The sequence below is a fragment of the Eleginops maclovinus genome, chromosome 9, assembly GCF_036324505.1.
Source record: "Eleginops maclovinus isolate JMC-PN-2008 ecotype Puerto Natales chromosome 9, JC_Emac_rtc_rv5, whole genome shotgun sequence".
Classification (NCBI taxonomy): domain Eukaryota; kingdom Metazoa; phylum Chordata; class Actinopteri; order Perciformes; family Eleginopidae; genus Eleginops; species Eleginops maclovinus.
The window spans coordinates 22,915,412-22,932,652 of NC_086357.1; the positions used below are offsets into that span (position 1 = coordinate 22,915,412).

The 17,241-nt window shown below is 41.1% G+C and overlaps 4 protein-coding genes across 4 annotated transcripts; 2 read left to right on the top strand and 2 right to left on the bottom strand.

Moving 5' to 3' along the window:
• On the bottom strand, positions 1-4,386 carry rex1bd (required for excision 1-B domain containing). The gene is made up of 5 exons (XM_063891992.1): positions 4,227-4,386; positions 3,101-3,183; positions 2,794-2,998; positions 1,453-1,541; positions 1-379 (listed from the first exon to the last, which is right to left on the bottom strand). The coding sequence occupies exons 1-5, from the start codon at positions 4,227-4,229 to the stop codon at positions 307-309; spliced, it is 453 nt and encodes a 150-aa protein (XP_063748062.1). The 5' UTR covers positions 4,230-4,386; the 3' UTR covers positions 1-306.
• Positions 4,387-5,326: 940 nt separating this feature from the next.
• On the top strand, positions 5,327-6,503 carry LOC134869161 (protein FAM78B-like). Its single transcript, XM_063890611.1, has one exon. The coding sequence runs from the start codon at positions 6,099-6,101 to the stop codon at positions 6,501-6,503; it is 405 nt and encodes a 134-aa protein (XP_063746681.1). The 5' UTR covers positions 5,327-6,098.
• A 668-nt stretch (positions 6,504-7,171) lies between these two features.
• On the bottom strand, positions 7,172-8,833 carry LOC134869162 (required for excision 1-B domain-containing protein-like). The gene is made up of 4 exons (XM_063890612.1): positions 8,673-8,833; positions 7,541-7,623; positions 7,235-7,439; positions 7,172-7,177 (listed from the first exon to the last, which is right to left on the bottom strand). The coding sequence occupies exons 1-4, from the start codon at positions 8,673-8,675 to the stop codon at positions 7,172-7,174; spliced, it is 297 nt and encodes a 98-aa protein (XP_063746682.1). The 5' UTR covers positions 8,676-8,833.
• A 939-nt stretch (positions 8,834-9,772) lies between these two features.
• Positions 9,773-14,053, top strand: fam78bb (family with sequence similarity 78 member Bb). The gene is made up of 2 exons (XM_063891735.1): positions 9,773-10,924; positions 13,013-14,053. The coding sequence occupies exons 1-2, from the start codon at positions 10,545-10,547 to the stop codon at positions 13,533-13,535; spliced, it is 903 nt and encodes a 300-aa protein (XP_063747805.1). The 5' UTR covers positions 9,773-10,544; the 3' UTR covers positions 13,536-14,053.
• The last annotated feature ends 3,188 nt before the right edge of the window (positions 14,054-17,241 follow it).

Consider the following 17,241-nt stretch of genomic DNA (forward strand, 5'->3'; position numbering starts at 1 on the left):
TCAATCTTCTCTTTTTTATTTAAAAACAATGCATTAAGTAAACAAAGATGGGGGGATGGGATGAACCTCCAGGAATTATTTAACCTCAGAGTATTTACAAATTTCATTTATTTTCTGCTGAAGCGTGCATTAACACAAACACATGACCACAGATAGAAACACACAGAGCCTGAATGAGAAACGTCCCCTGGGTGGAGGAAGAATGCAGCAGCCAGCAGGGCGGAGTCAGAGGATCGATACATGCAGCTGAGGAGGGAAGTTGCATCCGTCAGTCGCTCCGCCTGCAGGCCTCCTGGGAGCTGCCTGTCAATCACACTCCTCAGAGTCATACTTAAAGTCCTGCAGGATCTCACTCAGAGCCTCTTTGTTCTTGATGATCCTGGAAAATAAGTATTTGTGTTAGAGTCATTTGCGTTTGTTTTACAACCACACAGTAGGTCTCATTTACGCTGGGAACATGCTCACACCACATTTTGAAATGGTCGATTATGTCCCTACCACGTTTTAATTTGTGAAAAATGTTGTAAAGCATTCGGAAAGAAACGTGATGAATAGAAACACATTGAGAAAGGGATTATTTGCACAAGAGAACAATTTTGAGAACAGTTTGTCTGTTTCAACATTGTGGGTGTAACTCTGGGGACCCGAGTGGTGCAATTTAGACGTGACACATTTAATCTTAGTAATCTTGGAGTAGAAAATAGAAGAGCAAACATTGCTCTTGCTTTGCAGCAGTGAGGCACAAGAACTGCACCAGTCTTAATCAGCTTAATCATTCTCAAATTGCCCTGAAAATGTGCATGTGCTGATAAAAAATTTAGAAAGGGGGCCCAGTTCGGCTCATTATCAGTTTCATATTTGTATTTTGTTCCTCTACCGTGACTTGTCTCCAGGCTTTAATGTTCAAAAAGCTCTTTATTTTTCTGCTACTGCCTGTGCTGCTGCACCTCTTTTCACCCTCTGTCTGAAACCAGAGCCCAGTCTGCTCTGATTGGTTAGCTGTCGGGCTTGGTTGTGATTGGTCAACAGCTTAGAAATGTTCCGCCCCTTAGCCTATTACGTACAATGTTTTGGAGCGCTAGCTAATAGAAGTGCAATTGTTGCATAGTGATGTCAATATGTTACAGAAGTAAACAAAGCAGTCCAATGGACAGGGGGAGTGTGTGGGACCAAAGCTAACTCTAAATATAACAAATACTGTAAGTGTTAAATTCTCTCACTGTGAACATTACAAACGGCTTCTGAATTGGGTTTGCGACATTGAAGAGCAATGTGTATTGTGTGCATTATTTTTTAATCTGAAAAAGAATTGTGACAGCCATGTTTACAACCAAAGGCTTGTCTGATAAATCAGGAGGAAGCTGTGCAGCCGACCGGAGGTTGATCGTGAGCGAGAGGCTGGCTCAGCAGAGACTGTCGCAGTAAACGGAGGGCGGTAATGGCTGCTCTTACTCGTGCTTGATCTCCTGAATCTGTTCTTGACAGTCCTCGTCCTCGGGGTGATCCTGGGCCCGCTGCCTGGCCAGCTGCAGCTTGGCTGTCTGTAGAGAAGGCACATCAGATAAGATCTATGCAAACCATTCATCAGCGGAGGACGGAGGGGAGGCAGGGGAGGAACTGTGGGATAATAGGAGCTTTATGACATTACTGGCAGAAAGGAAGTTGAGTTAATATTATAGAAGGAGTGTAAAACTTCTTACAAAAGTGCTACACATCACCTCTGAACTACCAGATGTGAACTGCTCAACAATGTAGGATGCATCGGGGCGTAACATTTTAACACCTCTCTGTATGGTCATGAAGAGACAGAGACACACACACACACACACACACACACACACACACACACACACACACACACACACACACACACACACACACACACACACACTGACTTGAAAGGGAACCCAGATACCCAAACCTATTCAGAAGTTAATTTAGTTTCCTTTGTAAGTGCTTTATAATTTAAACATAAACAGCTAAATCCCAAACACAACATGATTTAAGAAAGGGAAAAAAGATTATGAAATGTCTTCTATAAGAACTCTGCCTCCCTGTGGTGAGGCAGTTTCATTACACAAAAGTAAGGGCTTATAATAAAAGGCCCCGGAATTTCATGATAGCTATCTTTTGAAGTTTGAAATCCCTTAAGTTGGCGCAGGTTAAGTGTAGTTTTAAAACAGGGAATTTTGAAAGAGAGGGTTTTAAATGTAAAGTTATACAGCAATACTTGTATTTAATAAAAACAATTAAAAATGAATAAATGAATCCTGTTATCCAAATAAATTGAAACATAACAAATTAATTAAATTGCAAACTGATTATTATTTGTGCAATTATCATTTTATTTTTTAAAGTTATTTTTGGAGTCTTTTTGCCTTTAATCGGATAGGAGAGTGACAGGAAAGTGGGAGAGAGAGTCGGGGTGGGATCCGGAAAGGACATGGGGTCGGGAATCGAACCCGGGTCGCCGGCGTACAGTGCACGGTGCAGGTGCCCCAGCCAGTTACGCCACGGCCGGGGCCATTTGTGCAATTATTATTACAGTCCTGTTCATTTATTTTAATCTTGACTATTTCACTTTTCTTGTTACAGATACTTTTTTAAAATGATTTTCTTTTTCTTTTCATTTTCATTACATTATTATTGCATTTTCTTTGACTACAATGCTGTTCTCTGAACTCAATTTAAAACAGAAATTCACTTGGAATGCACCAACCTGTGCCATCGTCATTTCTATAATGTACAAAATATAATTATAATAATAAAGAGGTAGATATTGAGTTCACATACCAGTTCAAGTTTCTGCTTCTCTTTGCACTGCAGCTTCTCCATGTGCTCAGAGAGGGCAGGTCGGTCGAATTCGTGATGCAGCTTCTCCTTAATCTCCAGGACTTCTTTGGAGATGCCATTAAAGGCCAGAGTGATCTCATGCACCAGCTGCTTGTAGTGGTCGAAGTCATAATGGGGCCCCGTCCTCAAGTAGGCCTCGTGTCCTCTGGAAAGCAGGAAATAAAAAACCACAAATGAATAAAAACGCACGCAAAGATGGAGGAAGCTTACAATTTAGATAATAATTGTGGGTCAGATTCGAACTTACTCTTCAAAGAGCTGATACGTCTCCACCCGCTCCGACTGAAGCTGGTAAAACCTCTGGATCAGGGCTTTAAAGTCTGTAGGGACCTACAGGGAGGAAATCATAATTAAGAGAGTTCAAATAGAACATAAAGACAGAATACCCAGAATATGAATACATTAAAGCCAAATAACTGTTATCATTATGGAGTCATTACTTAAATCAATTTGAAGTTATACAAGATAATTAAGCTATTAAGTTTTGCAACTATTTGAATCAATATTATTGTGCAATTTAGTTTTATTAAAAAGTAGTTTTTTTATTGCAAGAAAAAAGACAATCATTAGCAGAAAAAGAAAGATGCCAAAGACTGTGAAATGTGTTAGGGAACAATTCATCAATGAGACTTAAAGGGTGGGCGAGTGAGAACTTAATGAGAGCATAATAATAATAATAATAATAATAATAATAATAATAATAATAAACTTCATTTGTACAGCTTATTTCAAAACACTGTTTTGTAATAAAACACTACTGAAGTTAAAAAATGCACAAGTTGTAAAAACAAATAAGATGTTACAATAAATCCTACTATCTAAGAAAACAATCAGAGATAACAGTGGGGTTTAAAAAGACATTAATAGAAGCCACTGGTTTTCAGGTAAGGCCATGAAAAAACTAAATAATAGTATGAACATTCAAGCAATACTAATACTGTACTTCCTATATGCTACTTTTCACCATAGACCCTCCTAATACTATTAACTATAATTGATACAAATAATAATAATTTAACAGTAAATGATTTAAGTATAATGATAAGGACAGGGGGAATAATAATAAACTTAACTACGAGTCGTCCTTTAAACAGTCAAAGCTCTCAAGAGATGTGATTTCTTTCCTACATATTGACTTAAATCGTAGATCTTACGTTACATTTGGGATATTATTTGGAACAACAGTCCAATGTTCTATACGGGGGGGTTGTCATTAATGTGTTTTAAAAGGAAATTCAGTTTTTGTTAAATGATGTCTCATCTGCTTCAGCTACACTGGCCAAGTTACCATTAGCGTTGGTTAGCTTAGCACATGTGTGTTACTTTTGAGGCCCTCAAACAATTATCTGTTGAATAAAATATTAAATACTGACCATGGTAAGCTGTCGGAAAGTATTATCGCTGAGTTTCCACAGTTTATTATACTGACATGTTTATATTTCATAAAAACAGGACGATGTTTATTTCTGAAGTGAATCAGCAGCCAGTATGTACTGCCTCCCGGATATGACGACACTGCGCGGTCTGTTTTCAAAATAAAAGTTCTCGTACGACAATGGATTTGAAGCCACTTATGTAGACTTGGTTGACAAGAGAAAGTCTGATTCATTTACCTTGTCACTTGATATTTCAGCTTTAATTTGATATGATGTTGAACCTTTTGCTGTTCCTGTAGCTGTGACAGTTTCCCCTTAATTAACCTAGTCACAAAAAGAACAGTAGCCTATTCATCATGCATAAATACTTCAGGGTATTTTAGAAAACGTTTGAACAAGACTTCTTTATAAATAGATTTAAAGATCATTTTTAATTGTCTTTTTTCCCCAAAATGCATTAGGTTGCTCTTTCAAATGATAAGTGTGCATCTCGTTAAACATATTTTGTTGCAGCAACTCATGCATAACAAATGACTGGTGTATGGGTCTAAGCTAGATGTTTTGAGGGTTTAATTTTATTGTGTTTTCCTCACTCACTCTCTCCCTTATGACAGAAAGAACTATTAGTCCTCTGTAAGTGTACTTTTTGGCCAGAGTGACGGTTTTATTTTGAAAGGGGTCAAAAAGCCTCTTGCAGCTGACTGCCATTAACCAATCAAATGTTTCTCCACACAATCAGAAACCCAATCTCTTTCTAGGGTTTATCATCAAAATGCATGAACAATAAGAGATGTTTTTACAACAATACGTTTATAAGCACACCAAAAGGTCTAAAGATAACAACAATCATGTATTTAATGAACTAAACATTACCTGTTGCTCCTTACCCTGCATCCCCATTAAACAGAATCACAGCCCATCCATTGTAAGCTTATCCGGGCTTTGTCTACTGTGTGTTTATGCGATTAGAAAGCATTATTAGTGTGGAGGAAAGGGGTCGGAGAGCTACTACTGTGCAGACACTCCTACGCCTTCAGTTTCCCTCTGCGCTGATTGGTCTATTCAGCATCTTCAGCACCACGCAGGCTGGACAGCGAGACATAGCCATGCAGCTTCCACCGAACAAGGATGCCGAAAGAGAGGCATATACGGTTACTATGACACTGTTTATCGGATATATAGTTTAGGCATAATGTCATTGTTTCATCCATCTGTAACAATGTTTTGACAACCGGTTAATTTGCACCTCATTGTCCCTCCCGTTTTGCTCGGGAACGACCCGCCTGTGTCGTCTAACTCTGCAAGAGGAAGCTGTTTTTCCACCTCACAGATGCTCGGAGTCGTAGATCTTGTTTGTTTCACCGGGTTTTCCTCCCGTCGAGTGTACAGGCATGACGGACAGTAACGCCGCTGCTCATGTTATAGGCAGCAGCAGCAGCATCTCATGCACAGTGCCGCATCAACAACCCCACCACCGGGTCCCCCTGCCGGCGCCCCGGTGTCCGCCGGTCCCCCGACGCCTGTTGTGACATGACAGCTCGGGGCAGAAAGAAGAGGATCAAAGGTTATTGGCAGGGGTTCAAGCAGGAGCGAAGACGGGTTAGATCCTTGAGGAGAGCAGAAGCAGACAGTTTAAAAGGAGGAGATACAATCATACATGTGTCAAAATCTACTCCATTACGGTGTTTCTCTTGCGGCTCCAGAGGGGTCAGAAGACGGGGTTTAGACACGGAGCAGCGCCCCTGGAGCCCGTTGATGTGCCCATACATCAGCAAGGCACAGGGGCAGTGAACCCATCTCCCTGAAACCTTTCTGATTCGGGCCTACAGTGTGGTAGTAGCACCCACCTTTGCCTTACAGTTTCATCTGATGCACGGCCTCATAGTGTTGATACTGGTCGATTCCCAGTCTGCAGCGCGGTTCCCCATCAGGCCCGGCCGGCTCACCTGGCTGCTCCTGACCCTCACCTTCACCTGCACCGCCATGGGCTGCATCCAGAGCATCGCCTGTAACAAGTCTCGCATCAAACGGGAGAACATCGTGGTGTACGATCTGTCCGCCACCATAGACCACTGCCCGACTGTCATCGAGGAGAACTCGCCTATAGTGCTCCGGTACAAGACGCCCTATTTCAAAGCCTCGGCAAGAATAGTGATGCCCCCCATTCCGCGAAATGAGACATGGGTGGTGGGCTGGATCCAGGCGTGCACACAGATGGAGTTTTACAACACCTATGGAGACGTGGGCGTGGGCAACTCTGCCTCCCTGTGGTGAGGCAGTTTCATTACACAAAAGTAAGGGCTTATAATAAAAGGCCCCGGAATTTCATGATAGCTATCTTTTGAAGTTTGAAATCCCTTAAGTTGGCGCAGGTTAAGTGTAGTTTTAAAACAGGGAATTTTGAAAGAGAGGGTTTTAAATGTAAAGTTATACAGCAATACTTGTATTTAATAAAAACAATTAAAAATGAATAAATGAATCCTCTGTTATCCAAATAAATTGAAACAACATTTAATTAAATCGCAAACTGATTATTATTTGTGCAATTATTATTTTATTTTTTAAAGTTATTTTTGGAGTCTTTTTGCCTTTAATCGGATAGGAGAGTGACAGGAAAGTGGGAGAGAGAGTCGGGGTGGGATCCGGAAAGGACCAGGGGTCGGGAATCGAACCCGGGCCGCCGGCGTACAGTGCACGGTGCAGGTGCCCCAGCCAGTTACGCCACGGCCGGGGCCATTTGTGCAATTATTATTACAGTCCTGTTCATTTATTTTAATCTTGACTATTTCACTTTTCTTGTTACAGATACTTTTTTTAAAATGATTTTCTTTTTCTTTTCATTTTCATTACATTATTATTTGCATTTTCTTTGACTACAATGCTGTTCTCTGAACTCAATTTAAAACAGAAATTCACTTGGAATGCACCAACCTGTGCCATCGTCATTTCTATAATGTACAAAATATAATTATAATAATAAAGAGGTAGATATTGAGTTCACATACCAGTTCAAGTTTCTGCTTCTCTTTGCACTGCAGCTTCTCCATGTGCTCAGAGAGGGCAGGTCGGTCGAATTCGTGATGCAGCTTCTCCTTAATCTCCAGGACTTCTTTGGAGATGCCATTAAAGGCCAGAGTGATCTCATGCACCAGCTGCTTGTAGTGGTCGAAGTCATAATGGGGCCCCGTCCTCAAGTAGGCCTCGTGTCCTCTGGAAAGCAGGAAATAAAAAACACAAATGAATAAAAACGCACGCAAAGATGGAGGAAGCTTACAATTTAGATAATAATTGTGGGTCAGATTCGAACTTACTCTTCAAAGAGCTGATACGTCTCCACCCGCTCCGACTGAAGCTGGTAAAACCTCTGGATCAGGGCTTTAAAGTCTGTAGGGACCTACAGGGAGGAAATCATAATTAAGAGAGTTCAAATAGAACATAAAGACAGAATACCCAGAATATGAATACATTAAAGCCAAATAACTGTTATCATTATGGAGTCATTACTTAAATCAATTTGAAGTTATACAAGATAATTAAGCTATTAAGTTTTGCAACTATTTGAATCAATATTATTGTGCAATTTAGTTTTATTAAAAAGTAGTTTTTTTATTGCAAGAAAAAAGACAATCATTAGCAGAAAAAGAAAGATGCCAAAGACTGTGAAATGTGTTAGGGAACAATTCATCAATGAGACTTAAAGGGTGGGCGAGTGAGAACTTAATGAGAGCATAATAATAATAATAATAATAATAATAATAATAATAATAATAATAATAAACTTCATTTGTACAGCTTATTTCAAAACACTGTTTTGTAATAAAACACTACTGAAGTTAAAAAATGCACAAGTTGTAAAAACAAATAAGATGTTACAATAAATCCTACTATCTAAGAAAACAATCAGAGATAACAGTGGGGTTTAAAAAGACATTAATAGAAGCCACTGGTTTTCAGGTAAGGCCATGAAAAAACTAAATAATAGTATGAACATTCAAGCAATACTAATACTGTACTTCCTATATGCTACTTTTCACCATAGACCCTCCTAATACTATTAACTATAATTGATACAAATAATAATAATTTAACAGTAAATGATTTAAGTATAATGATAAGGACAGGGGGAATAATAATAAACTTAACTACGAGTCGTCCTTTAAACAGTCAAAGCTCTCAAGAGATGTGATTTCTTTCCTACATATTGACTTAAATCGTAGATCTTACGTTACATTTGGGATATTATTTGGAACAACAGTCCAATGTTCTATACGGGGGGGTTGTCATTAATGTGTTTTAAAAGGAAATTCAGTTTTTGTTAAATGATGTCTCATCTGCTTCAGCTACACTGGCCAAGTTACCATTAGCGTTGGTTAGCTTAGCACATGTGTGTTACTTTTGAGGCCCTCAAACAATTATCTGTTGAATAAAATATTAAATACTGACCATGGTAAGCTGTCGGAAAGTATTATCGCTGAGTTTCCACAGTTTATTATACTGACATGTTTATATTTCATAAAAACAGGACGATGTTTATTTCTGAAGTGAATCAGCAGCCAGTATGTACTGCCTCCCGGATATGACGACACTGCGCGGTCTGTTTTCAAAATAAAAGTTCTCGTACGACAATGGATTTGAAGCCACTTATGTAGACTTGGTTGACAAGAGAAAGTCTGATTCATTTACCTTGTCACTTGATATTTCAGCTTTAATTTGATATGATGTTGAACCTTTTGCTGTTCCTGTAGCTGTGACAGTTTCCCCTTAATTAACCTAGTCACAAAAAGAACAGTAGCCTATTCATCATGCATAAATACTTCAGGGTATTTTAGAAAACGTTTGAACAAGACTTCTTTATAAATAGATTTAAAGATCATTTTTAATTGTCTTTTTTCCCCAAAATGCATTAGGTTGCTCTTTCAAATGATAAGTGTGCATCTCGTTAAACATATTTTGTTGCAGCAACTCATGCATAACAAATGACTGGTGTATGGGTCTAAGCTAGATGTTTTGAGGGTTTAATTTTATTGTGTTTTCCTCACTCACTCTCTCCCTTATGACAGAAAGAACTATTAGTCCTCTGTAAGTGTACTTTTTGGCCAGAGTGACGGTTTTATTTTGAAAGGGGTCAAAAAGCCTCTTGCAGCTGACTGCCATTAACCAATCAAATGTTTCTCCACACAATCAGAAACCCAATCTCTTTCTAGGGTTTATCATCAAAATGCATGAACAATAAGAGATGTTTTTACAACAATACGTTTATAAGCACACCAAAAGGTCTAAAGATAACAACAATCATGTATTTAATGAACTAAACATTACCTGTTGCTCCTTACCCTGCATCCCCATTAAACAGAATCACAGCCCATCCATTGTAAGCTTATCCGGGCTTTGTCTACTGTGTGTTTATGCGATTAGAAAGCATTATTAGTGTGGAGGAAAGGGGTCGGAGAGCTACTACTGTGCAGACACTCCTACGCCTTCAGTTTCCCTCTGCGCTGATTGGTCTATTCAGCATCTTCAGCACCACGCAGGCTGGACAGCGAGACATAGCCATGCAGCTTCCACCGAACAAGGATGCCGAAAGAGAGGCATATACGGTTACTATGACACTGTTTATCGGATATATAGTTTAGGCATAATGTCATTGTTTCATCCATCTGTAACAATGTTTTGACAACCGGTTAATTTGCACCTCATTGTCCCTCCCGTTTTGCTCGGGAACGACCCGCCTGTGTCGTCTAACTCTGCAAGAGGAAGCTGTTTTTCCACCTCACAGATGCTCGGAGTCGTAGATCTTGTTTGTTTCACCGGGTTTTCCTCCCGTCGAGTGTACAGGCATGACGGACAGTAACGCCGCTGCTCATGTTATAGGCAGCAGCAGCAGCATCTCATGCACAGTGCCGCATCAACAACCCCACCACCGGGTCCCCCTGCCGGCGCCCCGGTGTCCGCCGGTCCCCCGACGCCTGTTGTGACATGACAGCTCGGGGCAGAAAGAAGAGGATCAAAGGTTATTGGCAGGGGTTCAAGCAGGAGCGAAGACGGGTTAGATCCTTGAGGAGAGCAGAAGCAGACAGTTTAAAAGGAGGAGATACAATCATACATGTGTCAAAATCTACTCCATTACGGTGTTTCTCTTGCGGCTCCAGAGGGGTCAGAAGACGGGGTTTAGACACGGAGCAGCGCCCCTGGAGCCCGTTGATGTGCCCATACATCAGCAAGGCACAGGGGCAGTGAACCCATCTCCCTGAAACCTTTCTGATTCGGGCCTACAGTGTGGTAGTAGCACCCACCTTTGCCTTACAGTTTCATCTGATGCACGGCCTCATAGTGTTGATACTGGTCGATTCCCAGTCTGCAGCGCGGTTCCCCATCAGGCCCGGCCGGCTCACCTGGCTGCTCCTGACCCTCACCTTCACCTGCACCGCCATGGGCTGCATCCAGAGCATCGCCTGTAACAAGTCTCGCATCAAACGGGAGAACATCGTGGTGTACGATCTGTCCGCCACCATAGACCACTGCCCGACTGTCATCGAGGAGAACTCGCCTATAGTGCTCCGGTACAAGACGCCCTATTTCAAAGCCTCGGCAAGAATAGTGATGCCCCCCATTCCGCGAAATGAGACATGGGTGGTGGGCTGGATCCAGGCGTGCACACAGATGGAGTTTTACAACACCTATGGAGACGTGGGCATGTGAGTTTGCACTTTGTATAACCAATGTGCCAATTGCATCCTTCTGACGTGTTTCCAGAGTTTGGTATGCATGGTTGTACACTGTGTACACTGTGTATCATTACACGCTGAGCTGCATTAGCGGAGCATTTGCAGAGGTGGAGGAAGTACTCAGATCTTGTACTTAAGTAAAAGTAAAAGTACCTGAGTGTAGGAATACTTTGCTACAGGTAAAAGTCCTGCAATGAAAATGTTACTCAAGAAAAAGTGCTAAAGTATCAGCATCAAAATGTACCTAAAGTACCAAAAGTAAAAGTACTCTTTATCCAGATTTGCCCACTTCCGAATAATATATATTATATGTTTTGATCATAATTATTCATGCATTAATGTGGTATCAAAGCTGGTAAAGGTGGAGCATGTTCTTTATCGCTTTGTTTACTGCAGGGTAGCTTATGAATGTTCCTCTATATAGGTTTAACTAAAGTATTTTAAGTGTTTATTATATGACACATTACAAATCTGCAAAGCAACTAAATTTACTACATAAAAGTAGAGGAGCAAAGCCATTTACCTCTGAGTTGTAGTGGGGTTAGAGTACCGAGTAGCAAAACATTGAAATACTCAAGTAAGGTACAAGTCCCTCAAAATTGTAGGTAATTATTTGAGTAAATCTACTTAGTTACTTTACACCACCGAGCATTTGTGCACCCAGCAGGTTAACTCTGCTTGTCAGCCTCCTTCATTCAAACGCCCACCGACAGATTCTGTTCCTGTGACTCTGGCACCTAAATATAAAAGCTGCTATTAGAGAAGCTAAACAACAGTTGATGCTCACACACTCAAATTGTGCCCATGGAGACATGTCCTCCCCCACACCCCAGCGACACACACACACACTCACATTATCTGGAGGGCATATGTGAGGGGGTGTTTAATCCTGCTGTGTTGGTGGGTTTAGGGGTGAGAGATTGAGCTTTAGGGTGGTTTCAGGATTGGTCATGAAAGGGGGGCACCAGATGACAGATATAGTTTGGCACAACAAAGAGCTGATGGTAATCCACTGACACACTGAACCACTAGATAGCATTTACAGGAGGCTACTGCAAGCCTGTGTCTGGAAACCTTTCTGAAATCATTGTGTTACTTCTGTTATTTCCCTTGCATATAAAAACGTACAACTTTTCACACCTCAGACACATACCAGAAATACTTGTGCTCATGTGAAGAAGAGCAACCTCATTACCGACGTTCAACGTAGTGTTGCTGCTATCGCTTCCAGATTGGCTTGTTCATGTTTCCTGCTGTCACACCAATGATTATTTTATTCATCTAGTTTTTCAATAAATGATTTAGTCAAAGTACCGTCAAATATTGGTAAAAATAACTTGGTTTGTTAATACAAGAGCCCTTAACCCAAAGAACTTTTACATTTACCGTAAAATACCGAGAAATGCAGCATATCCATACATAAAGATGCTGGAACCTTGGTGTTTTAGCTGGATAATACCAAATAATTAATATTATAGCAGTTAATGCAGTAGTTTAATCTTGCTGCAGTGATGCAAGGCCACGAAAGGCGAGTCTATAACACTTCTAATATAACAAGGAAATTAAAAGCTTTACAAAAAACATTAGAAGCATTAAGACATCGTGCAAAAGACACACATGATAAAATAACATTTAAAACAGGGAATTTAAAGGTAAGAGAACACTAATAAAAAGGCTCAAATGAAATAATAGAATACCAGACACAACTGACAGTGGAGTGTGAGATAAGACACTACTTATTTGGTTCTGTGTTTATTGACTTCTGTTGAATTTAAAGGAGACCCTAATATGCTTTTTTCCTGTAGTGTGTTATGTTTTTCGTACATGTAAATGGTCGGCAAATCCCAATGTTCACTCCAGAGGGAGTTTCTTCTCCAACACACTCCCACCCCTGCCTTAAAAGCCTCCATTGGACTCCCATGTACCTGCAGTTTTGTCTGACGAGCTCTACTGTGTTGTAAACTATGTCAGATTTAAGCAACACAGACAATTATTATATAGTAGAATCAATTGCCCATAAACAGTTACCCAGAAGCCTCTCTGTCTTTTTCCTCTCAGGTCGAGCTGGGAGCTGCCTCAGCTGCGAGAGGGTCTGGTGAGGGCCATCAGCGATTCGGACGGCGTGAGCTACCCCTGGTACGGAAACACAACGGAGACGGTCACCATAGTGGGCCCGACTTCCAAGCCATCCCGCTTCATCGTTAGCATGAATGACAATTTTTACCCCAGTGTCACCTGGGCTGTGCCAGTCAGTGAATCCAACACTCCCTTACTGACTAACATCAAAAGAGACCAGAGCTTCACCACATGGTTGGTGGCGCTGAACACCACGTCCAGAGAGAAGATCCTGCTCCACAGCATCAAGTGGAGGATGAGGGTGGACATCGCGGTGGACCCCTGCCTGCCTCTGGGCTCCAGGGCCAGGCTCATGGGCCGGGTGCACCAGGACCAGCCGAGGGTGCTGACACGCATGGAGCCCATCCCTCCGAACGCCATGGGGAGGCCCAACGCCAACGATGCCCAGGTTCTGATGTGGAGGCCGAGGAGAGGGCCTCCGCTTGTTGTTATACCGTCCAAGTAAATCCTGGAGGGCGTCTGATTGGCTGTTTGTTACATCAGATCATAGGGGAGTAAAACGGCTAACAGGATAATCAGATAAAAAGATAAAATGAAGATCTATAAGAAGGCTGAAACTTTGAATTTGCATTTTTTTTTCCGCGTGTAATATATCGAGGGGACAACTGCCTTAATTCCCCACCGCTGCCTTTGACGATCCAGAAAGTATTTGGTCTCCACTTCTGGTGCTGTTGGGGTAACCGAGCCCAGCACAACTGAGCAAAGCTAACTTTCAAAATCCGCCATTAATTCTGGGATGTAACACAAACCTGTCCTGTAGCTACTCAGGCCCAGACAGAAACTCAGACCCTGTTATAAAAAGGTGCATCTTAATGATGGCGTAATGCGGGCCTGCTCTGTTCTGTACAGTGAAGTGCTGTGTAAGGGAATGTGACAGCGGTGATACGACACTGCTGCCGGGTGTATTCATTACGGACAGAGAAAAAAACTATAATATCACCTGAAATGTAACTGGATGATGTGCTTTCAGAGATGGTGTGAGTGTGGATGTGCAGGCGTGTGTGTTTGTGGTTGTGTGTTTTCTATAATGGAGACCCAGGGTTGGGTCCAGGCTTGCTGCTTTGTCACACCAGACTGCCTCACTCTCTCACACACACACACACACACACACACACACACACACACACACACACACACACACACACACACACACACACACACACACACACACACACACACACACACACACACACACACACACACACACACACACACACACCATCAACAGTAAAGTGATTTGGATAATAGATCAATCTTTTTTTTTAAACGTCATGAAACAATTATAGAAAATGTGGTTCTCAGCCCATCAAATATGGAGATTTACTAATTATTTAAATGTACATCGTATTAAACTAAGTATATTTGTGTTCTGGGCTGACAAAACCAGACATTTTAATATGAGATCCTTAAATAGACATTTTCCACTATTTTCAGACATTTTATACACCAAATGGTTAATTGGCAGATGAATTGCCAATGAAAATAACCAAGTTAATTGGAGCCCAAGCACACACACATACATACACACACATACACACGAGGAGCCTCATTTGTGATAATGCTACAGGTAGGGCCATTTTTCAAGATGACTTAAAAATACTAAAGATTGTCAACACTCATCCTCAGAGCTACCTTTCTTTTCACATATCACAGAAAATCGAGAAATCGCAGCTTTTGGATTTCGATGACGTGCACACAATATGAGCATTGAGAGGAATCTTCAATGAAGCCCTGCAGCAGGATTTTATGATTTTCAATCACAAATGGCCAGTTCATCCAAGCTGCAGAGCTTCCCCCTCCCTGCCTTTTGAAAGCCAGTGATGCCTGTGTTGATGACACCTTCTGCGGTAAAACATCGTCTTTCCCATCTATCTCCCGTCTAAATCAGATTCAAGGTGCAGAAGCTAGGTTTCTTTGTTTCCAAGTAGTAAAAATGAGTGGCTGAAGCAAACAAAAGTCATGCAAATTTTAGAGATTCTTTTGTTTTTTCCTAGTTTTTAAATTTCTGTCAGAGATTTTTGCAACCCTCTACAGTCACAGAATTAGCTATGGAGACCAAACGTGTTTTTTGTACCCCGTTTTAAGGCCATACAATGAACTACCTTTAATCTTTTGGCACGATAATCCACATACTTTGTTAGTAACAGCTTTCATGGGAACTATTAACTCTTAAACCATAATTTTCAAGGGAAACTGTTTTAGCAGACACATATTGATATTGATTTTTTCATGGAATTTGTCTAAGGCTTGGACACAAGTGACACAACATCTCCATTGGATTGAGTAAAGGCGGAAATCCCTGTGACAGATATCTAAAAATCTGAAAAAATGTAACATTCTACTTGGTTAGATACTGACAGGAGTAAGAGATGTGTTGTTTCTTCGCCATTTGGGTGAAGTGACCCTTTAAAGGTGCAGTGTTTGGTTTGATATACATTTTCTCGTGCCATTATGATCGTTTCTAAAAAAGAAAAAAGAAAAAGTGTTTTAATGAAGCCTACAGAACATTTCACTATCATGTTGTATCTGAAAATGTTCTGAAGCTGTTTATTTTCCATGTGGGTCTTTACTTTGTATTTGAGTTTGTACACACTCAGCAAGCCGGTGAATCAGGTCAAGCTGAAGTGCTGAGCTGGTCCCGATTAGACAGAGATGAAGAGAAGGAGGATGTAACCATAACATTCTATCCATGCTGCTGCTGCCGTTGTTTTCTCCTGCTGCAAACCGAACGAGCCTTCACACACATACTTTAACAACATGCCTATTGTAGCCACGACACAGGAGCAGTTAGTGAGCCCATGTAGACAATCAAGGGAAACATCTAGGCAGCACCTTTAACTGGAGAATCAAAAGAGGATTGAGGCTTTTATAGGGGGAAATAAAGTGGAACCGTTACTCACATGTTGCCCCAATTAGAATAAAATGTTAGTGCAAACTCATTTATACTTGACCACGAGGCCACACAGTGTGCTGTCTGTGTGTCTCAGGGCCTCGAGTGTCTTTTAACAGATGTGCCTGAGGACTGAGCGGTGTTTGATCTGCATATTGACTGGAGTCTAATGAAGGTATTGGTGTAAAATGGCTGGGTAATGGTGTTTTACAGCGTTTTAATAAGAAGGACGTGAAACTCTGCCGTGTTACAGTCCTTTCTCTCAGACTGTCTGGCTTTTGCATGCTGTGTTTTTAAGACTCATTAAAACAAATGCCAAAAATATCAAAAGTGTGAATTTATTCATGTCATGTCGTTCGCAGTTCTGCGGCGACGTGCCAAGTATTAAATTAGACAAGGTAGACTGTGATTGTGTGAGGAAAATGATTTGCAATCAGGGGGATAAGTATGCTAAAAGGCTCTGTGATAAATTGAATATAAGGAATTTTGTGTTACTGAAGTGCATCGCAGAATTTAAAGCAAGTTCGGAAGACTTTCGATTGATCTGTTGAAGAGATCGGTGCTACGGTGGCCGAAAGGTGCAAACGCGCTTTCAAAAACAATGCCAATAAAAAAACACAAATGTGCCAAAACACATGCAAATGAAGAAACCAACTTGACGGAACATGTCATGCATTTTATACGCAGAAAGGCATAAACGAAACACTGCAAGCACAAATTATAAAGTTAGCCAACTGTCACCGCGGAAACGTAGGCCTACCTAGTGTACGTCTTATTGGCTTATTTTGAAAATGTGATCACATGACGCCTTCCGATATTATTGAAGATCTGCTGTGAGCTAGCTAGTCATCTTAACAGACTTTTAAAATATACAGACAAATCGTTTCAAGCAATGAAAGACGCTAACTCAGTGATAGGGAATATTGCACTACGGTCATTTATGCTGTTGCACGTAGTGAAACAGGAAGCGGAAGACCTCTGTTTAGATGCAAACATACCAGCACTTTCAGCTGCTCATGACATGTTCGAATATTGTCATTTCACTGCAATCGTCCATTAAAGCAAGTGAACAAATGGAATGTTGTTCTTATTTAAGTGAGAGTGACAATTGGCAGACTTTATAATCCCTGAACATCAATAGGCACTCCGGTCCCGGCTGTGTGCATCTCTTTTTAGTGTCCCCGGTTCCGTTGTGTTTTGACTTCTTGCAGCGATTTGTGTTTGCAGCGTTTTTAGTAAATGCTGCGTGTGTTTAGGCCAG